At 39.4% G+C, this 23977-nt stretch overlaps 1 protein-coding gene across 1 annotated transcript in view; it reads right to left on the bottom strand.

Annotated features, from left to right (window-relative positions):
• TOP1 (DNA topoisomerase I) overlaps positions 1-18378 on the bottom strand; it is a 55080-nt gene extending 36702 nt beyond the window's left edge. Inside the window, exons 1-5 of the mRNA XM_065893295.1 lie at positions 18369-18378; positions 17548-17650; positions 4506-4629; positions 3275-3330; positions 316-411 (exon numbers count right to left, since the gene is read on the bottom strand). Coding sequence (XP_065749367.1) covers positions 316-411; positions 3275-3330; positions 4506-4629; positions 17548-17650; positions 18369-18378 — 389 coding nt within the window. The remainder of the gene's footprint in view (positions 1-315; positions 412-3274; positions 3331-4505; positions 4630-17547; positions 17651-18368) is intronic.
• Positions 18379-23977: the final 5599 nt, after the last annotated feature.

Here is a 23977-nt window from a genome sequence, read left to right as displayed (position 1 = left end):
TAAAGTAACTTAAATAATTTAAATATTCTTTGTGAATTCTGGATTATTTGAAATTCCAACAATAAATATGCATTACCTTTTTAATAAGAAAAAACGTAAGAAAAGTGTAAATATATATACTCCATTTAAGCCTCAGGCATACTACTTATTTATTTAAGAAACCCTATTTCTCATAATTCAAAGAGAAATCAGTCACCCGGTCTATTAATCACAAATTCCTAATGAGTAAAAGTCAACTAATGCAGTTGTTCTGTGTATTATTGTCTAAACGACTCCTTTTTGTTTAAAAAAATTAAAGTAATAAGAAATACTCACTCATCCTCGTCTCGAGGTCTCTTTAATGGCTTTATATCCTCTCTAGGAGGAGCAAAATAGCCATCATCTTCAGGTTCATCTTTAATCAATGGTGGACTAAAGAAAAAAAAATTGCTAGTTAATGAGCAGTGGAACATCTACATTATATCAAGTAATGCAAAGTAGCGGAAGGTAGCTAGTGGAAGGATAACAACATACATGTGTACATATTAAAAGGTTTTCCATGAGTACTTTTTCTCACTTAATTCTCACTACAACCCTGTGAGGTAGACAGTATTGATCTCAGTTACAGATGAAGAGGCGGTATCAAGGTTCGGGATCCGGACTCCTTATTCTCAGGATTCTTTCCACTACATCTTAGCTATCTGCGCCAACGGAACCCACACCACAACAGGAACAAACCTAAGTTGTTTCCTCCCCTTTTTTGAGGGGTCTGTGTATCTGATCCTTCAAGTGATGTGAACTGATTATTCTAGTGCTCCAAAAGCTAAAATATAGCTTTCACAAAAAAAGAAATAAAAATGTATTCCCCAAACTTGAGGCCCAAAACAAACTGAAGTCATTCTAAGCCAAATCTATTCACTGTTCAACTTCCTCCTTTGGTTTACTTACTTTATACACAGAAGAGTACCTTGTCCTATTTTTGCTAAGATTCTGCCTTCTGAATATAAAAAGATGATTCTGTTAGATGACTATCTTGAACCAAAAAGAGGAAGGAACAAGTTAAAAAACCAATGGGACCCGACTTCCCTTGGTGGCGCAGTGGTTAAGAATCTGCCTGCCATGGGACACAGGTTTGAGCCCTGGTCCGGGAAGATCCCACATGCTACAGAGCAACTAAGCAACTAAGTAGCCTCACAACTACTGAGCCTGTGCTCTAGAGCCCAGGAGCCACAACTACTGAGGCCCGCATGCCTAGAGCCCGTGCTCTGCAACAAGAGAAGCCACCGCAATGAGAAGCCCGCGCACTGCAACGAAGAGTAGCCCCCACTCACTGCAACTAGGGAAAGCCCGCATGCAGCAACGAAGACCCAACACAACCATAAATAAATAAGTGAGTGAGTGAATGAATGAATGAATAAATAAATACATTAAAAAAAAAAAAAAAAAAAAAACAACCAATGGGACCAGCAATCACCACAGCCTGGGATATTCCCTGGCCTGGCACATCTTGTTGGAACTGCACTGCTCACAGCCAGAAGCATCTACAAAGCTAACTAACTCGGCACAGGGAATGGCCTCCAGACACAAAGCCACTCATCTCTAGGGGGGCCAAGGGATAAGCATCCAGATTTAGCTGCCAAAGAAAGGATATTCACAGGGTTTCAGTGCTGTCCCCCCACTCCCGCCCCCACCCCAAGCATACTGGATCCCCTTGCTTGCAAATGAATTTGAATGTTTAAACAGATTAGCTTTCTTTCCTTATTTATGCACACTCCCCAAATGCTGACCTCTATAGCTGTTTCTCCCCACGACGGAAACCACTGACACAGCCCCAAGTGTCCAAAATCTCCAAAGGCTTTGCACCAGAAAGAAAGAAATGCTGCCATTTACCCAACTAGTTAAGTAAATGCTAGATCCTAGTACTGTCATGAGTGAAGTTAAAAACACTTGGGAAGGGTTACTAGGCCTGAAGAAAGAATTTTTAAAACAATTACCAGAAAACTGTTCCATCCAGTGAAGCATGTGGATTCTCTACCACGATACAGATGCAAGCTAGAGAGCAGTCCAGCAAAGTGAACACAGAGACCACTGCCTCGAAGGGTGTGCTTCTGACCGTCTAGCCCAGAAAGTCTGAAACTGAACCAGGACTACACACCAAGTCCAGAGAGTCTAATCATATCTTAGTTTAATAAAAGTTCAAGGCAGTCTCCTGGCAGAAAATAGTTGCCCTGTGTTCAGTTACTGTTATCTAAGAAATCAGAATGCCCAGCTTACAGCTCTAATGCTTCTTGAATTTTACTATTCTGCATTCCTAGAACAGTTACAGAACATGCCTGAAGACGGCACTTGCTTCTCCCTGGTCTAAGGGACCCAGAGTAAATGGGACAATTTTCAAAAATGTTCTCAAACGAAACTGAAAGTTCAAAGTTTCAAGGAAGCAAAACTGTCAAAACACTTTGCCCTGGACAGTAATGCAAATACTCCCCACAACTCCTCGTAAATGCATCCTGCCATTTAGTGGAGCAGGTGAGAATATATGATCATATAAGTTCTGGGTTTTTTGAAACCAGAGGAGACATTCGGGCTTATTTTAGGGAGTTGAGGCTGATGAGGAAAACAATCAAAATGGCCCCAAAAAGTAAAGGAAAAGTGACCTCTAGATTGTGCGTATTTTCCTTTCCTTCTGGAAAAGATATAAAATATTTCTACTCAAATCTACACCTGTCCCTAAAATGCAAATCAAGTTAGTTTTTAAATATGAGCCTCAGCATAGGGGCAATTCAGAGTAGGGGTTCAGAGTAGGGGTTTTTCAGGCAACTCCAAAATTACTACTAAGTACAGAGTTTCTTTTGGGGGTGATGAAGATGTTCTGAAATTAGATAGGGATAATGGGGAGGTTATATAACCTTGTGAAATACTAAAAACCAATAAACTGTATACTTTAAAAGGGTATATTTTATGGAATGTTAAATTATATCTCAATTTAAAAAAGCTTCTTTCTGTCAACCTTCTCCACTCAAAACAGCCTTCTAGAAAATGTGCTGGTCAGTCTCACCTGCCAACCTTCTCCACTCAAAACAGCCTTCTAGAAAATGTGCTGGTCAGTCTCACTAAATGGCACTCTAGAAATGCTCACATTGGCTTAGACCAAGTCCTTTCACTGCCAACTTCCTCGAAAACCTGGAGATGGCCAGTCAGTGCATCTTAGGTAAGATCAGACAACACTGTAACATGGGCAGCTGGCCTACTGGATGCACACAGAGAAAGAGAAGCCAAGGCAGCAGAGGAATCTTACCTAGAAAAGCCATTTTCCTTCTCCTTTTTTATTTTTACATCCCCAGAGGCTCTAATCTGAAAGGTAAAACAACAGTAACTGATTAGTACCTTAAAAGGACTAAACTTGAAGAAGCCTCTACCTTACTTGAGATGATCTGGCCTCCACTCTTGGGGCATCTTGATCCCAGACTGACTCTTCTTGTTAGCAAAACTAAACAGGTGGACCAAAGGTCTTGACACTTTTCTAAGACTCCTTTTTAACAATTCTTCAGATGAACTGTCCAATTTACTGAGAAATGTTTCCCTTCAAAATGGTGGCTTTTTACCTTTAAATGATGGTAGGTCCCTCTCCCTCAATAAATATACTCCACCTCTCAAGGATTTGCCCTTGGCAGTGCAGACAGGAAATAAAAAACCAAACCAAAACAAAAAAGAGTACTTTATTTCCTATCTTCTCTGATTTAGGCAAAGTATAATTACTTTTGCCCTCCTTCAACTTTCCAGACATTACAAAAATCTTCACACATACACTCAGAGGAACGAACACACACACACACACACACACACACACACACACACACACACACACACACAGGTACCAATGGAAGAATACAAAAAGTAGCTCAGTGGCTGTCTCCAGAAAGGGAAAGATAGACGACAATGATTTGAGGGTAAAAGGGAGATGTATTTCTCACTATTATTCTCTATTTCATATTGTCTGAATTTAGCAAGTCCATCCAGCATTACCTTTTCAGAAACTAATATAAAAACTTTTTTTAAAAAGTCTATGCACAGTACTACTACTTATTCACAGCCAGATGTGCATGTCACATGTACCACCTTCTTCAGCCCAGGTGGAAAAAAAACAGATTTTACCAGCAATGAGCTCATTAGTTTACAAGCATCCCACAAAGTTTGTTCTACAGAGATTTGGCTAGCAGAATTAATTCTCCCCATGAAAGAAAACTGACTTTCCCAGAAACCCTACATCCCTCAATTTATCCATTTGCCATATAAAGTAAGGTAATGATATGGATAGGTTTGGTGCATGAAATACAGTGGTAAAGGGCTTTGGTTTTTATAGTTTAAGACTCTGGTTGGCTCTGACGTCTCCTGACACAGACCTTTTTCATTCAAAGGCCAGGGAATCTTACTAGTCAATGAAGGTACTTTCAATACCTGCTTTTACAGGTAAACAAAATGAAAAGTACATCCCACACCTCTTCATTCCCCACTGGAAAGTTCTGTACCTTTTCCTCCTTTCGTTTTTCCTTGTCTCTGTCTTTGTGTTTGTCTTTATGCTTCTCTGAACTTCCATCTTTGTGTTTGGTTTTCTCCTTCTCTTTGTGTTTCTTTTCAGAATCTTTATGTTCACTGTGAAAAATAAGACACAGTTAGCAGAGTAGGGACAAACAGAGTAGGGACCACAGGGTTCATATCACAAGATTAACTCACAAGATACCCTGAGATAACATGAACCATGGAAACTTACAATGCTTTAAATAAATAGTCCTGACAGAAGGTTCAAGTAGAGGCTCTTGGCTACATCAGACTTTCTTTATCGTGCTTAATGTTTTAATTTTTTCGAAGGAGCAAAGGAATCAAATGGAAAAAACATAGTCATTCTAAACGTAACAGGACATTTTTTTAAGCTACTAAGACTATACAGCAAACCCACTGTATTTCTACAACATTCTACCAGCAGAAAACTATAATGAAAGCTCCAACTTGAGCTCTCACATCTGATGTGAGGAGGTAAAAACAGTTCACCAAAAATCATTTGGTGGCTCAGTGCCAGATGTGAGACATATCACAAATGTAGCCACGCCAGGGCTTTGTGCAGTAGCAGCCCAACACAGTCAGTGTTTCCTGCCAGCTTAGGAAAAGCTAGTCACTTCTAGCTTTTCTAGCTAGGGCTTATAAATCCTGCTTGGTTCTTTCCTGAGAATAAGAAAAGATCCATCTAAAAGCAAGGGCATTTCCTGTGCTAAATATTTAAAGCCTTACTTTTAAAGGGGTTTGTGGGCACAGTGGTAGCACTGTAAAAAGGTGCCGCTTCTCTGGAAAACAAAATATGACATTACAAAACAAGAGCCATTAAAGTGTTCATATCCTGGGTCTAGCTCCTGGAGATTTCTCTCTGGGTAAAACATTACAGAGAGATGTTCATTTTGATGCCTCCCATAACAAAAAACAAACAAGAACAAATAAACAAACAAAAAAGCACCAAGAAACCAGATACAGCCTTGGTAAATACCAAGAGGGAGAAACTGTGATATATCAAAGGTATACATCACAGTTATCATTATCATTATGTAGCTGTTATGCTATAATTTGTGAGTCCTACAAATATACATGGAAAATGTTTATGACACAAATGGAAAAAAGGAATATATAAAATGACTGCAGTTATATAAAAACATGCATGTAGACAAAGACTAAAGAGCAAAAATCACAAGCTGTATTTTAAGGTGAACACTGGATGACTATTTTCTTCAGTACACTGGGCAGGAGGTTTAGGAACCTTGCTCACCTCAGCAGCCAATATATTCCACAAGTTAACAAAAGAGAGCATGAATTCAAGTGCTATGAGTTGGGGGTCAGCCCAGACACAGGACAGCTGACAGCTGACAGGGACAGTCAAACCTATAGGCAGCATCGGCTCTTGCCTTTCCCACCATAGACTGTATTTCCTATCTCACATTTACCACCTTCAGCCCAGGAGAAAAACAACAGATTTTACCAGCAATGAGCTCATTAGGTTACAACCATCCCACGAAGTTTGTTCTAAAGAGATTTGGCTAGCATACTCAGCCACATCAAAGGCCAAAAAGGGAGAAACAAATGATGGCGACCAGTTAGGTGAGAGCCCCAGAATGTGGATCAGGAGAGCATCGCTATCACTCACATCTCTGGGCACAAAAGGAGCCCCAACTAAAGATAGGAGTTTGGATAATAAATCAGCAGAAACTATGAATCCAGCCAGGAGGGCAGGGGGACTAGTATAAACAGGACTACAGATGTAGGGAAGACCCAGAACTACCACAGATGGAAAATAAAGCAATGTCCACTTTCCTTGGTTGATGTACTCCTCCCTCTATGTTGTTCTCATTACGTTGTTATTTAGATGTGCCACACACTGAAAAATAACAAATTTCTATATGAGCACACTTTTCTTTTCAACTCTAGTATGCTTGGAAGCACATGATGATCAATTTTTCCCACCATGCTTTTTATTCTCAGCATTATTATGATGTCACTCTCTACTCAATGTGCTCTCTCTCATAATCTGTTTTTACTAAAACGCAATGTTTTTATAAACAAATTTATCCTTTATTTTGTACAAAATGGCTCCCGATTACAATAACACTCTTACTTCCAGTTCTCATTAATTCTTCCAGCTTTAGAATGGTGAAAAAGCAAAGTTGCCAAGATTGCAGTTGATTCTTTAGGAGTTTACATATGTGAAATCATAGGCCCATCGTTTTGATACTACCAGCAAAATGTCTGAGCTTACTATTCTATATGCAAGCACTGAAGTTTCAGTTTTTGTTTTGTTTTGAACATTAACTGTAAGAGGAATTAATGGTCATCTACAGAAGTTTCTGCCTAAAAGCAAAAAAGGTGGAAAATTACATCCATAATATTAATGGGTGGATATATACATCCCTCCCTAGACTAAGAAAAAAGAAAAATCTAAGCAAGCATTGTGCTGCTCAGTGCTTTCACATACATTATTTCATTCAGTCCTCACAACACCCGTGTGAAGTAGGCTTTATTATCCCCTTAGACTGATTTAGAAACACAGGAGCCAGTGGTTCAAAGTCTATTCAAAGTTACAATGTTAGAAAGAAGGGCAGTTGGGATTTAAACTGAGTATTTCCATCTCCAAGTTCAGAGCACTTTCCACTAAATCAATATCATTACAATTCCATGAAGTCGATAAGTACCACATAAGGGTAGCCTGGTGTTGTTAGAGACAAATGCATGTCCAGTCTGAGATTTGATGTATAAGATCAAAACTTTATTCTACCATCAGTGGAAACTTTCTAGAATAGAGATCTAGGATATCTGAAATGATAAAACCCTTGGGACAGCTACTTCTCATTTTGTCTTCCCATGAAACTCTAAATGGCTGACTTAGGAATCTAAGTTTAGGAATGCTCTATATTCCTTATTCCTTTATGCTCCACCTCCACGCCTCCCCCACCCCCACCCCCCTTGTTCTCTTTCTCAATGAAAGCAATTCTTAGAACATTAGTCTGTTTCACTAGAAAACTGGCTCTCTGGCCTTCTGGCAATCACAGCATGGACACCATAAGTATACACATAGGCCTCCAGTTTTCTGCTTTGCTATTCATTACCACACCAAACAAGAGATCAGGGAAAAGAAGTCAACAAATGACATGGCGATGAGATAGTACCCAGGCCACCCCAGGAAAGTGAAAAAAGTCAGTACTTCCTCTGCCTGCTAACCAGAGGGAAATCTATTCAGGAAATTCAAAGTTCCTGCTAGAGTAGTAACCCCTTTGTAGGTCATAATTAATCACAAAGACCAAAATGAGATGAAACTATCAACTTGACTTTCCAAAGGCAACTCACTCTCCTCTATTCCCAACTGTTTAGATATAAGAGAACAAGTTTAGATTTTTAGACTAAGTGAGTTCCGGTGATTCAGGGTTAAGGAACATCTTGTGGTACAATGCATTCCATTGGGGACTATTAGAAATACGGGTTTATGAAGCCCTATTAAGTCTCCTGGACACAATGCTAACATCGTATCTACGTGTCAGGTGCTGTTCCTGTCCCTGCCTCCAGAAATAGACAGCAGAGCACCGGGGGTCCTACCCCTCATCCATAACCCCACACCGACAGAAGTGCTGCCAAAGAGCGAGCCTCAGTGGTAGTCTTTCCTAGGAATCTACCTGAAGTAAGTAGCAGATGCACTTGGGGGTCAAAGTCCTATCATACAGAAGCATGTCTAAGGCTGTGCCATGGAAGTCAGAAGCAGAATTTGGCCAGTGGTAGGAAGTGCAGCCAATCTGGATCAGTTAGGCTGACTCATCACCATTCAGGATTTCCTAACATGTACCTCTTTTTCCAAGACTTAAAATTGGCTTGACTTTCACACTGGCTTAAAGGGCAGCACCTTTCCACTTATGATAGTGAGATGATGGAAATTCTATCCAATGCAGAAGAGGAGTCATATGCTGACAACCTGTTTAAGAGACATTACCCAGGGCTTCCCTGGTGGCGCAGTGGTTAAGAATCTGCCTGCCAATGCAAGGGACACGGGTTCGAGCCCTGGCCTGGGAAGATCCCACATGCCTCGGAGCAACTAACCCTGTGCGCCACAACTACTGAGCCTGAGCTCTAGAGCCCGCAAGCCACAACTACTGAGCCCATGTGCCACAACTACTGAAGCCTGCGTGCCTAGAACCCGTGGCTCTGCAACAAGAGAAGCCACCGCAGTGAGAAGCCCACGCACCGCAATGAAGAGCAGCCCCCGCTCACCGCAACTAAGACTGAGACACGGGAAGATTCAGTAACTTGCCCAAGGAAATACATCTAACGAACAATAACTAGGACTTAAACTCAGGCAGTCATGCATTTGACCACTCTGGTGCCTTACTCCCCAAACAAAGCAAAAAACGAAACACTGCTAAGGGGAGAAGAAGCCTCTTTATCTTCTGCGAATAGGACCTAGCCACTAATGGCTAAGAGGACAAACTCATTCCAGCAATCTGCCCACTTCCTCAAGGCAGCAGACCCCTGCAGGTTGCAGCCAATGGAGTCACAGGGGATTCCTCTGGGAGAGCCTAGAAAGATTCCAAGCTGTGAAAGGAGGATACCCTTCAAAGGAAAGCAGACAATTAGAGCTTAAATAATGTTTGTTCAATTAAACATTCTAGGAGGTAAATTCAAAAGTTGCCTCTTGAAAAAATGCAGCAGCTAGTTTCTGAAAGGCTCTGAGAAATGAAGATTTCTCAATGCTCATCCACCATTAATAGGTTACTAAACAAAAGCCCAAGAATTATTAAAACTTGGGAGTTGAGTGGAATCTTAGAAATTATTTAATCCTTTGTTTGCAGGCCAGAGCAGATAAAGGGATGTGCCCAAAGATGCCAAAGCCGATACACATTCTGAACTCCCATTCCTCCCCTAAGTTCTTTATCTCTACCAATAGGGTAAACAGTCACACAGTTATCCAAGCTAGGAATCCTTTTTCTTAGACCCCCTCATGCCACTTGTAGCTACGTCCTATATTTCCCTTTCTCAACTATTTTCAAAGGCTTCTTGCTCCTTTAGAATCAAGTCCCAGCTTCTCAAAATAGCATTTAATAGTTCTGCCTCAAGCAACTTTTTGGAGCCCTCATTTTCTAACCCATCCTGTTAACCCAGGCATCCACCTAACTGGATTCTTCTCAGAGCAAAGTACATTACAATGCTTCCATATTTTGTTTATGCTTTCTCGCTGTCTGGAATGTCACTCTTTCTAGCCATCACCTTCCCTTGACAAGATCTTAACCATCTTTCCATGGCTAGCTCAAATACCCTTTCCACCATGAAATCTTTAAAAAAAAAAAAAAGACTGTAGGTCATTATAATAGGGCTAGATATCAATGAAAACCAGGGCACCAAAATAGAAGTTATCAATAAGTAACTACTAAATTAGATTCAACTACCAAAATCAACAGCTTCAATTTATCTGAATGGTATTCTACCAGGCTTTGTGGTAATCATAATAATCTCAATTACTGAGTATGTTACAGTTTCCAAAGAGCTTTTATCTGCATAATTACATTGAATTCTCCCGCAACACACTTGAAAGCTTAACCAGGCTAGTATTGCTATCAACACTCAACCAAAATGGGAAAAGACCCAGAAGTTAAGCGGCTTGGATGAGGACCCACAGCTAGTAAATGATAGAACCTAGCTTCTCCACTTCTATTTTAGTGTGCTTTCCACTACATCACATTGACTCCCATGTGAATGGTGGTGGCACTCAGTTTTCTCATTTCTAAACTACCCAATCTTCTCTATTTACCTATGTTAACTGTCCATTTCCCCCAGAGAGGGTGATATAGGGACATGTAGATAAATGGAGGGCTTCAGCAACAGCTCACAAAAAAAGCAGTAAACAATCTTTTAAATGTGATTACTTTCAGAAAAACTGCCCCTAATCTGAGAACCAGTTGCTTAATTCCAGTGCATTTCCCTACGAGCCTATGTTCTCTCAACTCTAATTCAGGTAGGATTTGGAACTGAAGGGAAAGCAGAAACCAAAAGCATCCTTATTCTCACACTGACTGTATAAATTAGCACTGCCAATGTGGCTGGAAAAGCACTTCCCTTACTATTTCACAGCAGTTGTATCTTCCCTGGCCTTCCACAAAATTGTCACTCCACCCTGAGTGTCAGGTTTAAAAATGACAAGAGATGCACACAGTCAAAAGCTAGCAGGAGAAATCTTATGTTTCACATGTGACAGTCCTTTGTTTTCTAAAATCAAGCCTCCCCCCCCCCCGCAATTGCTTTTAATTATGTTGTATATATAAGAGGTCTAGTATTAAAGATAATTTATGCTAAGAATGCAACCTGTCAAGAGAAGGATCTGGTGAGATCCTACAAGTCCAGTGATTCCTTAGCATCTGGTAAGAGTATTCCTTTTATTTCTTTAGAGAGGATTTATATATTGCTTTAAAGGACCTCAAGTACTAAATATCAATGCTAATGGAAAGAAGCAGTATCAGAGACAAATAACAGAAGAAATTATTTTTATTTGACTTTGGTAGAAACTTCCTGTGATGTTATAGGCCAGAGAGTCAGAGATGGGGTTTTCACAGGGTCAGAATTTAATGAGATTAATACTTCTAATGCCAAAAACTTTAGGGATTTGGGGCCCAAAGAAAGAGGCAGCGCCTGAAATGATCTGGCATTTTAAAACCTAAGCTGCCAACAATATGCATATGAGAAAGAGATGCTTGTATTTAAACACAGTTTAGCAACACAACTAACCTTTCTTAGGGAGGGAGATTGTTTTGTTATGTTTTGTTTTTTACTGGAAGGAATAATGTAGTGGGAGAAAAATCATACTAGGACTCAGAAGCCCTGGTCTCTTATCCTCACTCTGCTACCACCCTGCCATGTGACTTTGGGCATGTCACCTCAGACTCATGTCCACACAAAAAAGAGATGAGGTGGAATGATCTTTAACACCCCTTCCCCTATTTTGCACCTTGAATTAGAATAATAAAAGGAGAAAGCATATGAATAAGATGGGATCTCCTAAGAGGTAGGTCTAAATCCCATTCTAGCTCTCAAAGGCTTGTTTCCCATCCTCTGACACTCCAAATATGCAGTACATATTACTATGCAGGACAAAGAGGCCTCCTGGATTTGGGTCCGAAGTGTAGCCTAATGAAAAATGACTGATGCTAATATCTAGCAGAGAAGGAGGGAATATAGAAACACATTACTGTAGAACTTGTTTCCTCATATAGATAGCCACAAAATTAGGCAGGGTTGATGATCAAGGTGTTAAAGTGAAGCATTTTGGAACAGAACATACTACATCTTAATTATTCTGGGCTTCAGAGGTGATTAAACAATCCTCAAGGTTTCCTTAATGTGCTAAGAAGAAAAATGAAGAAACCCAAAACTACCGTTAAGATCAGAAGTCACTTAAAAAGGAACACAGTGTACAGGATTTTACTGGACCATAACCAACACACTTGCTTTGTTGCAAAGAGGTAGTGTGTCAGGAGAGGTCAAAACAGGAAGCATTTAAAAGTCTGCTTACAACACATCATCTGGTTAAACTGTCTTAAACTTACTCACATGTGAATTAGAGATCCAGGGCTAGATTTAGTCATATATAAACAGAAACTCAGAGCAGGTTCTTCCAATGCCTTTTGGCAAACAGGCTACTGTTTTCTCAAGTCTTCTGATTAGAAATGAAGAAAATATTAAAAGGCACAAAATTGCGTAGAACAAATTCCTGATTGCCTATGCTATAATCTTGGAAAAGCATGCTTTTAATAGATGTACAAAATATTATCTCCTCACATCTGTAGAGCAGATCACAGTTAAAGAGCTTTCATACTTATTGACTCCCAGGGTCCCTTCTGAAGCATGTATTAATATGGGGAAACTAAGGAAGACGAGAAAGCTCAGTTGAGGAAGGTTAGATAACCTAGTCAAGATCTCATGAGACCTAAGTGGATAGACCAGACCAGAGGCCTTCTCCTAGATACAGGCAAGAAACCACTGTGGACTTTTCAAGAAAAATGATGCCAAAATTACATCCTTTATTTTTAAAAAGGAGATTCTGGCAAAACAGGAGAGGGCCAAATTTATATCCCAAAGTCTTTTATGCCACTTCTACCTAATCTTTTCTCCCATCACAATTGCAAATTATGGTTGGTGAAGTAAGATGTATCAGAGAGTAAGAGATCCATTTTTAAAAGCTTATGGTTTACACGGATCAAACCCACACCCCCTGCAGTGGAAGCCTGGAGTCTTAACCACTGGACCACCAGGGAAGTCCCTGTTTTTCTTTAATTAAAAATAATCTTTTGACCTTCCTACTACCTGGTTTCTTGCAAAAACTCCTATGTATCCTGGCTCCTCCCTTACCTCTTCGGAGCAGTCCCTCAGAGTCATCTGAGAGGCTGTCTTCCAGGCTTAAGTCCTCAGCAAGTCCGTCAAATAAAACGTAATTCTCAACTTAAAAAAAAAAAAAGCTTATGGTTTAAATAGTAACTTCTATCTTTTTAAAGTCTTTTTGGACAGATTTCAGGTAACATGAAAATTAGTTTTTCTTCATCTGATCTGTAAGCATTTTCCTCAGATGATGAAGTTCTTCATGGTCAAGACTATCTCACATTTTTTGGCACTTCACATCAACTAGCACATCATAAACATGGCAAGCAAGATAATTCTTGTTTGACATGATCAGCAATTCTACTCCTAAGTATACACCCAAAAGAATTGAAAGCAAGGACTCAAACAGACACTTGTACACCCATGTTCTTAGCAGCATTATTCACAACAGCCAACAGGTAGAAACAACCCCAAATATCCATCAACAGATGAATGAATTTTTAAAAATGTGGTAGACATACAACGAAATATTAGTCAACTAGGGCTTCCCTGGTGGTGCAGTGGTTGAGAATCCGCCTGCCGATGCGGGGGACGCGGGTTCGTGCCCCGGTCCGGGAAGATCCCGCATGCCGCGGAGCGGCTGGGCCCGTGAGCCATGGCCGCTGAGCCTGTGCGTCCGGAGCCTGTGCCCCGCAACGGGAGAGGCCACAACAGTGAGAGGCCCGCGTACCGCAAAAAAAAAAAAAAAAAAAAAAAAGAAATATTAGTCAACTATAAAAAGGAATGGAATTCTGATATTTGACAAAATGGATGAACCTTGAAAACATTATGCTAAGAAAAATAAGCCAGACACAAAAATGACAAATATTTTATGATTCCACTTACATGAGGTAGCTAGAGTGGAAAAATTCACAGAGATAAAAAGTAGAAGTTGCTAATGGATGGGGGGAAGGGGGATGAGGAGGTATTATTTAAGAGGTTCAGAGATTATTTGGGATGACGATAAAGTTCTGAAGGTGGATACTGGGGATGGTTGCACAATATGGTGAATGTACTTAATGCCACTTCAAAATGGCAAACTTTATGTTATGCATATTTCACCACACACACACACACACACACAAAGGTATCTGAAATGTGGGATGGCCAAAGGGAACCATCCTATAGCATTGAGAATATATGAAAAGGAGAGAGAAGATGGTAACTGGTGTAACCATAGGTCAACCACTCATTGATTCAATAAACATACACTACTAAGTACCACCTATCTGCCAGGTACTATACTAAGCCTTGAGGATGTAAAATGAATACAACAGACCCCAACATTGTTCCCAGGGACCTCAAGAGTCTAATAAGGCACACAGAAAAGTAAAGAGACAATTACAACACCACCACAACTGATAATTACTGTGATAGGGATATATTCAAGGTGCGAGGGAACTCATAAAAATTTAATATGAGGGTGGAGGGCATAAAGGATACCTGAAAGAAGTAAACTCTATGCTGCAACTAAAAGAATGTTCTTAAGAGGGCAACAGAGTATTCCAGAATCAGTAACAGCATATTTTAAAACCCAGAGTATTCAGAAGACATGCTGTGTTTGGGGAACTGAAAAGAAGTTCAGGGAGACTGGAAATGGAATTTGAGAGAAGGGTAAATGGCAAGAGAGGTGGCAGAGGAAGAGAGCCAAAAACTTAAGAGAATCACTCTGTGAACTGGAATGAGAAGATGAAAAAGGTGGCCAGAAAAGTGGAAAGCCAAGGGAAGCTGATTTCAAGGAGAAGGCCTGGGCCCAGAATATGGTATATCTTGGCAAATGTTCCACGTGTATTTTACTGTTGAGCGTAATATTCTATAAATGTCAATTAAATTAGGTTGGTTGATGATGTTCAAAGTCTTCTATATCCTTAATGCTTTTCTCTCTGCTTATCGATTGAGAAAGAGGTAGTAAAATCTAACTATAAATATGAATTATTTTTCTTTGCAATTCTATCAGTTTTTACTTCATGTATTTTGAGGCTCTGATATCAGTGTATAAACATTTATAACTGCTATGTCCTCCTGATTAATTGGTCCCTTTTTATCATTATGAAATGAACTTCTTCATTACTGGCATTATTCTTTGCTCTCAAATCTACTTTGGTAGATATTAATATAGGCTGGACACCTACAAACTGAAGAAAAGATGCATGTGAACTGAGACTGGATTCCACTACTAAAATTAATATCACTAGACTAATGAAAATGGAAACTAGATAATCAAGTGGTAAGAAATGAGTGAGCGGTGGGGAAGGACCACAGGACTGGACTTCCCTGGTGGCGCAGTGGTTAAGAATCCACCTGCCAATGCAGGGGACATGGGTTTGATCCTTGGTCCAGGAAGATCCCACATGCCGTGGAGCAACTAAGCCCACGCACCACAACTACCGTGCCTGTGCTCTAGAGCCTGCGAGCCACAACTACTGAGCCTGAGAGCCACAACTACTGAGCCCATGTGTCACAACTACTGAAGCTCACGTGCCCTAGAGCCCACGCACCACAACTACTGAGCCCACGCACCACAACTACCGAAGCCCACGCACCCTAGGGCCCATGCTCTGAAACAAGAGAAGCTACTGCAATGAGAAGCCCACACACCACAACGAAGAGTAGCCCCTGCTCGCCGTGACTAGAGAAAGCCTGTGTGCAGCAATGAAGACCCAACGCAGCCAGAAAGTTAAAAAAAAAGAAATAAAAATTAAAAAAGAAAAAGACCGACCACAGGAGTGATAGATGATTTTGTGAAGAAACATCCTCACTAGCGAAATTAATCTGGTTAATGATTCATAAAGACTTATTAATTTAAAATTTTCATTTAAAATAGTTAAAAATTTTTCATTACTCATAAAAAGAACACTTAGAATTCTCACTTTATCTTTTTTCTTGATAAGCCTTATTTTTATAACTTTTAAAAATAAAAGTAGCATATACACATAATTATATTCTGATCGTATGTGCAGAGTTCAGAGTTATCACAAAATAACGATAAATATGTGATTACCACCAAAGTTAAGAAAAATACCATTGATACCCCACCAGAAGTTCCCCTAATACCATTTTACAATTGCTACCCTTCCTTCCTTCCCAAAGATAACCATGACTGAATTCTAAAGGTCTTGATTAATTTTTTTGTTTTTGAACTTCAAGTAAATTGAAGCATACAATATGTATTTTTTGGCTGGTTTATTTCACTCAACATAGGTTTGTGGAATTCACCTATGCTTATTACTTTAACAGTAGTTATTTCATATTTATTTATATATAGTATCCTAAGATGTGAATATACCACACTTTATCCATTTTACTATCAATGAGCATTTAGGAGATTTTCACTTTGGGGCTATTAAAAGCAATGCAGCTCTGAATAGCTTTGTACATGCCCTTTGGTGCACAAATACACACATTTCTGTTGTGAGCACATTCAGGAACGGAATTCTTAAGTTATAGGGTATACATATGTTAACTTTAGAAGACACTGCTAAGTAGTTTTCCAAAATGATTTAACAATTTATAGTCCCATCAGAAATGGGATTGATCCACATCATTGTAAGATCTTGGTATTAGTGTTATTTTAATATTTAGCCATTATTACAATGTGTAGGATATTATATTGAGGTTGCATTTCCCTGATGAATAATGTTGAGCGTCTTCTAGTATTTTTATTGGCCATGTGGATATCTTCTTTTGTGAAGAGCTTACTCAATCCTCTCATGAATTTTTCTGTTGGATTATCTGCCTCATTTTTATTCATTTGTAGAAGGTTTCTGTATATATTGGACAAGAAACTTTTGACTATTATTTATGTTGAAAATATCTTGTCCACAGACAATAAGCCAACCTAATGAAGTAGTTCTAAGAGACTCTAGGCTACAGGCACTTGTGCCAATAAATGACTGAACTTTATTATGTTCCCTCTACCAAAACTTTGGCCACTATGAGAATACCCTATGGCTTTCTCACCAACAACTGCCTTTAACTCAAAATGGAAGTTTAAGTCCTCATTTTCAATAAGTGGTCCTATATCCAAAGATAACCTAAGTCTCTGGGCTTAACCACTTGTCTCCTACATCAAAAAAATGGAAGCAAAATGAACAAGAAAACATCTTTCTGATTCCTTTGGATCCCAGAGGGCAGCACCGCTGAGTTTCATTTACATTGGTGGTTATTGGCTTTTGTGAGAGCTGAACTCTTCTGGTAACCTGACGAAAGCTAGGAATATTCTCTCCTGGAATATCTCATATACCCAACCTTTTGTATATGATTTCAGGGGCTTATAAACCATGGAAGCCTAAGTTAAGAATTTTTAAATTTATACCCTTTAAAGTACGGAAAGAAGAAAAATATATATCTATCAAGTCTCCAATCCAGTCACCTTTTATCAAGGCAAGCTCTCTGGACACTTGATTAAATGCCATCATGAGTTAACAATTCACCATACCTGCTTTGTACATCCTGATCTGAAAAATGGCATCCCCAGGAAGCATGAATTGTCAAGGCCATCCTCTTAACAACTCTGGAATCAAAGTCTCTGCTGACTTTGCTATCCATGGTATTTACCTGTGGTTCAAGTTAAGGCCTGTTCCAGGTGAGCCAAGCCATAGCCAACCCACTGCTGAATGATGAGGGACTTGCTGGTTCAACCCTTACCTGTTGCTATGCTTGGACTTTTCCCGGTCCTTCTCCTTGTCCTTCTTGTGTTCTTTGTGCCGGTGTTCTCGATCTTTATGTTTATCTTTGTGTTTATGAGAATCTGTAACCATAAGAGATGAGTCAGTAAAGAGCAGTCATGAGCTATCTCCTGCCCACCTACCTTGACAAGCTGGTCAAGAAGCACAATGACAGGATTTAAATGGCATGGTAGCCATAATAGCACATTCCATTGGAGGGAAAGATTTCACAAAGCAGCCCAGACAAGGCATCCCATTACCCTGCCTCTAAAACCAAGATGTGTTACAAATAAGCAGGAAGGGGAGGGGAGCCAATTCTACCATAAAAGGAAGCAACAGTTTGGTATTCTTCTCGTAGATCAGGTACTATGAAGACTAAGCCATAAATGATTCGAAGGGATAAATCTTGAACACTGACTTTCAAGATCAGATGGTTATCTATGTAACTTCTGGAAAATTCAAACCTTAAGAGATACCTGTTTTTTAAATCAACTTCAATGAAGTATAATTTCTATACAGTAAGATATACAATTTCAAAGATACAGTGTGATAAGTCTAGCAAACATATGCACAGATATAATCCCCACCACAATCAAAATTTAGAACAATTCCATCATCCCTGGAAGTCTCCCTTGTGCCCATTCCCAGTCAATCCCCATTTTCCATCACCAGCCCAAAGCAACCACTGATCTGCTAGCACAATGAATTAGATTTGTCTACATTTCTAGTTTCATATGAATGAAATTACAGAATTTACTCTTCTGTGTCTGACTTCTTACGCTTAGCAAAATATTTTTTTACATTCAACCATGTTGCTGGATGGATCAGTAATTGGTTAGATTTTTATTAGAATGGTATCCCATTGTGTGGATACACTGCAATTTACCCAATCACCTGTTGATGGACATTTGAGTTCTTTTCAGGCACTGGTTTTTACGAATAAATCTGTTAAGAACTTTCATATACAAGTCTTTGTGTAGATGTGTTTTCATTTCTCTCGGGTACATACTTAATAGTGAAGTTATAGGGTCATAGGGTAAGTACATGTTTAACCTGATAGGAAACTGCCAAACTGTATTCCCAAGTGATTGTATCATTACACATTCCCACCACCAACGGATTAGAGTTCCAACTGCTACAAATTCTCACCAATACCTAGTATTATCAGTCTCTAATTTTAGCCATTCTAGCAGGTATGTAGAGGTATCTCACTGTGGTGCTTTTTTTTTTTTTTTAATAAATAATTTATTTATTTTTGGCTGCGTTGGGTCTTCATTGCTGCGCGCAGGCTTTCTCTAGTTGCAATGAGCGGGGGCTACTCTTTGTTGTGGTGTGCAGGCTTCTCATTGCAGTGGCTTCTCTTGTTGCAGAGCATGGGCTCTAGGCGCGCGGGCTTCAGTAGTTGTGGCACACAGTCCCAGCAGTTGTGGCTCATGGGTTCTAGAGTGCAGGCTCAGTAGTTGTGGTGCACGGGTTTAGTTGCTCTGTGGCATGTGGGATCTTCCTGGGCCAGGGCTCGAACCCGTGTACCCTGCATCAGCAGGCGGATTCTTAACCACTGCGCCACCAGGGAAGTCCCTCTCACTGTGGTTTTAATACAGTTTCCTGATTAAATGATGGGTAACTTTTCATGTGCAGATTGGCCACTCATATATCTCCTTCAGTAAAGTATCTCTTCAAATCCTTCCCCCACTTAAAAAAATTTGTCTTATTCCTAAGTTGTAAGAGTTCTTTATACATTATCCATTACAAATTTTTGGTTAGACATGTGTATTGTGAATATTCTTTTTTTCTAGGAGCTTTACAGAGGTAAGGGACAGGGAACATTTTTTTAATCTATAAAGATGTCTAGTTGTTCTAGCACCATTTCTTGAAAAGACTGCCTTTTCTCCATTGAATTGCCTTAGGCCTCTTTACTGGAAATGAAATGACCACATAATCATCGATCTGTTTCTGGACCCCATTTTATCCTACACACACACACACTATACACTATCTTGACTACTAAAGCTTCACAGTAGAGCTTTTTTCCATAGTAAGTTTTGATATCAGGTAATATAAGTACTTTAACTTTGTTCTTTTTCAAAATTGTTTTGGCTATTCTGTATTTCCATATAAATTTTAGATTCAGTTGGTTGATTTCTTTAAAAAAAAAAAAAAGCCAGCTGGGAGTTTGTGTTCATAGGACAATTTGGAGAGATGTGACATCAAAACATTACTGTGGGGCTTCCCTGGTGGTACAGTGGTTGAGAGTCCGCCTGCCAATGCAGGGGACACGGGTTGGTGCCCTGGTCCGGGAAGATCCCACTTGCCGCGGAGCGGCTGGGCCCGCGAGCCATGGCCGCTGAGCCTGTGCGTCCGGAGCCTGTGCTCCGCAACGGGAGAGGCCACAACAGTGAGAGGCCCAAGTACCGCAAAAAAAAAAAAAAAAAAATTACTGTGTCTTTGCATCCACGAACATGGTATCTCTCTCCACTTTTTTAAGTTAGTGACTCTCAAATTTTAGTGTATCAGAATTAACCCAAGGGCATATTAAAAATGCAGCTCACTGGGGACATGTGACCCCAATGTTGAATATGAATCAATTAGAAGTTTATGTATCCAACACATGTGGTAGTTTTAAAATATGTCCAACAGATTCTTTCATACTCTTCCTTTCAAGGTGTGCTAATTTCCTTCTCCTTAAATATGGGCTGGACTTAGTGACTCCTAAAAACAGGATAAAGTGGAAATGTCAGTGTGCAATTTCTAACACCAGGTCATAAAAGGCACTGGATCTTTCTCCTTGCCCTGGAGGAATCCAGTTGCCATACTGTTAGGACATCCAAGCAGCCCTATGGAGAGGCCCATGTGGTGAGGAACTGAAACTTCCCGACAATAGCTATGCGAATGAACCACCTTGGAAGTGGGTCCTCAATTAAGCATTCATATGACCGCAGTCTCAGACTCTGAGCCAAAACCACCCAGCTAAGCTGTTCCTGGATTCCTGGTTCACACAAACTGTGTAAGACAAATGTTTGTTATTTTAAGCCATTAAATTTTGAGATAACATGTTTAATAGCAATAGATAACTAACAATAATGTATAGGCAATGTGTGTGTTCACACTACTCCTGTGGCAAAAAAAGAAGCCACATTTGGCACAATCCATTAAGTATCTATTCTGTGCCAGGCCCTAGGGAAACAGAAATTTGCATGACCGTACCCCTAGCTGTAAGAAATTCTCATCCCACAGAGATGGGAAAATAAAATCATATGGTGTCAGAAATAGGACTTGAACCCCATCTTCCATGTAGCATAAAGAACCCTCCAATTTCTGAAAATCTCAAGTCTACAATTTTAAAATGCTGAGTCAATCTGATACAAAGTTGGTGGTCCCTGTTCACTTGACAATAATTAATACCCTCATTACTTCTGTGCCCAACTAGCACTTGTGGTTAAAACCACAATAATGACAAAACATGCCACCAGCACTACAACCTGGAATGAAGTCTGTGTTGTTTGATTTTGTTTACAGGCCAGATTTAGCAAACAAGAAACAGAACATTAGGATCTGCTATTATGGCACAAGCAAATGGCAGGGACATAATATATTAAAAAAAAAATTATTCTGTGTATAATTCAACAAACACAGAAACATGTCCAAAAAGACTAGAAGATAGACACCAAATGTTAAAAGTAGTTTGGGTGGTAAATTTATAAGCAGTTTGAGTTTCTGTGTGTATACTTTGCCTTGTTTTCCAATTTTTTCCCAAGATGAGTCACTTTTATAATAAAAAAGAGAAGTTATTTTTTAAAATTACCCAGCTTTAAAAATTTATTTTGACAAGTACTGGTGTACACAAGGAAAACGTATTATTAGCTCACTAAAAAGCACTAAATTTAAAGAAAAAGAAAACTAAGTAAAAGTTGAAAATAATTCCAGGTAGGTTTAGATAACCAGTCTGCCCAAAACATTGTTTTACGTGCACAAAACCTCAGAATCGATTTTGAAAGCCAGGTCCCCAATTCTTTCAATTGCTAATCTAAAAACATAAAACCAAAATGTCTGGTAAGAAACTTACAAGTTGTAGCTGAAAATCCCACTAGTGCAAGTAAGACCTAGGTCAAAGATCTGAAACCCAAGTGCCCCTAATTTTAAAAGTTATTACATGTCTCCTGTATGCTCAAATTGTGCTATGTGTGATGTGACAGGTACCAAAAAGAATAATATGTGACAACTTCTTCAAATATCTGAATAGCTATAGTATAGTTCCACATGGCAGCCTGGGCCTTCTGAGGAGAAATGACAGGGAGGCAAAATGGAATGAGGCATCTCATGAACACCAAAAGTGTGTAAACAAGCTAAATTACCAACTGACAGGGAAACCACCATAGAGATGATCTGCACTACGTAAACTGATAAATAACCTTTAAAGATGCATACGCAAGTACTTCCAGGTGAAGGATGTCTGCAATTAGCTTTAAAATACTCTCAGGCAAAAAAAAAAAAAAAAAAATTGGAGCAATATGAGAATAGAGAAAACAAGATTGGCAAGAGGTTGATAGTTATTGAAGTGAGCAGATAAGATACGTGGGAGTTCACTATACTACTCTCTACCTAAATATGCTTGAAACTTTTCATAATAGAAAGTTAAACACTATCTTTAAGCTTCGTCCCTTCCAATCCCTTATTTTTTCTTCTTATATAGGGTACAGCAAGGAGAAGACCAGCCTAGTTCAAGAGAGGATTTGTGTTAAGGAGCAGTAAGAGATAAAGTCTGATAGATGAAATTAACCCAAGTCAGGGTGTCCTACTCTCAGGATGACAAGGAGCTACTTCAAGCAGAAAAGGAACAAAATAAAAGCCATACTTAAGGAGGATTAATTGAAGGGCAGTGTGGGTAGAAGGTAAAAGCAAAATAACTAGCTAGTGTTTTTGAAGCAATCTAGAAAAATGTGATAACAAAGGGATGGAGAAGAAAGGAGAAAACGTAAAAGCATGTTGAAAAAGAGGAAGTAGAATCCAGTTCCAGGAACTCACTGGTATGTGTAATCAATAAACGCAGGGGAAGAGTCAAAGTAGACTCAAAGACTTTAAGTCGAGGTGATGAGAACAAGGTGCCTTGGAAGAAGACACAGGAAAGCTGTGCAGAACAAAAACGAAGAGAACAAAAAGAGTGAAGAAATGATGAAACTAACTGAAGTCATATTGTATTTAAGGTAAAACTGGGAAATCTAAAGATGCTGGTCAGAAGAGATGCCGATAAGGGCACAATAATCTACATCCCCATAGTGAAAATGTAGACAGCATACTAATGGACTTGAAGATTACTTTTAGTACATACTCTTTCCCTTATCTGGAATTCACCTAAGAATAGATATTGTTAAAATGTTTTGGAGAAAGGATCTTGCCACTTCAAGCATCTGTTAAATGCAAAAAGAATTGTTTTGAACTTGACTGGAGATTAGAAATGAAAGGTGCAAACCACCGTATATTAAGTCACCAGAAAACCCCATTCATTGTGAATTCTGGTCACCTAATAACCTCTTGATGACAGGTGTTTCAAACCCTAGCCTTCAAAAATTCAAGATAAAGACATGGGAGGAAGATCGATCCCTGAAATAAGGCAGCCTTGAGAAGACGTTAACAACTAATTCCTTTCACTCTAACTTAACTAGAGTTACTCCCTAAGAATAGATATGTCAATGAACAGAGAGAGAGAACAGGAATCAACATTTTCTGTTATTGTCACCTAAGATGTTCCTTGAGGTTAACAAAGATTTTAAGTAAAGAGACTTCCAAACGACAAAAGAGGTAAGTATCTGTGTCTTCTCAGATTGCAGGAATAGTTGCTGGCTGGCATTACACAGTGACTTGATGGATAATGTGCAAAACAAAAACAAAAAGCAAAAAACCAACAAACTTTTACGATTCAGAATTATATTCTGAGGGCTGATTCAGTTTACAACTATTTGAAATGTATTCTTAAATCAAAAGCACCCTGCTCAAGACTCATCAGATACTCTGCCCTCAAGGAGTTTACTGTCCAGGAAGGTAATTAAGATATGAACCCAAACAGCCATTGGCAAGCAAGAGAAAAGGGGCACTAATAGAGGTGCTGAACCATGCTAGAGTACTTACACTGTCTCATTCAATTTTCTTACTACTCTTATGATAAGGAAATATTCCCAATTTCACACAAGAGTAATAGTTATCCCTTTCTAAGGGTGCATTCTGCACAAGGTAGTATGCTTTATGTATTACCTCTAGTTTTCACAACTCTGGGCAGTACTGATTTCACCAAATCTAATACACATTTTTGCCTCTTAAGACATCTCTGAAAAGGTGCATATGGTTCGTATAGAGGGGGAATTTGGCAATATCCAGCAGAACTAACTCACATACTCTGTTTTAACCCAGCAATCCAT

This window comes from Phocoena phocoena, chromosome 15 (genome assembly GCF_963924675.1).
Source record: "Phocoena phocoena chromosome 15, mPhoPho1.1, whole genome shotgun sequence".
NCBI classification, from domain to species: Eukaryota; Metazoa; Chordata; class Mammalia; order Artiodactyla; family Phocoenidae; genus Phocoena; species Phocoena phocoena.
Note: the sequence above shows the minus strand (reverse complement) of the source record. Positions and strands in the feature narration are given on the sequence as shown.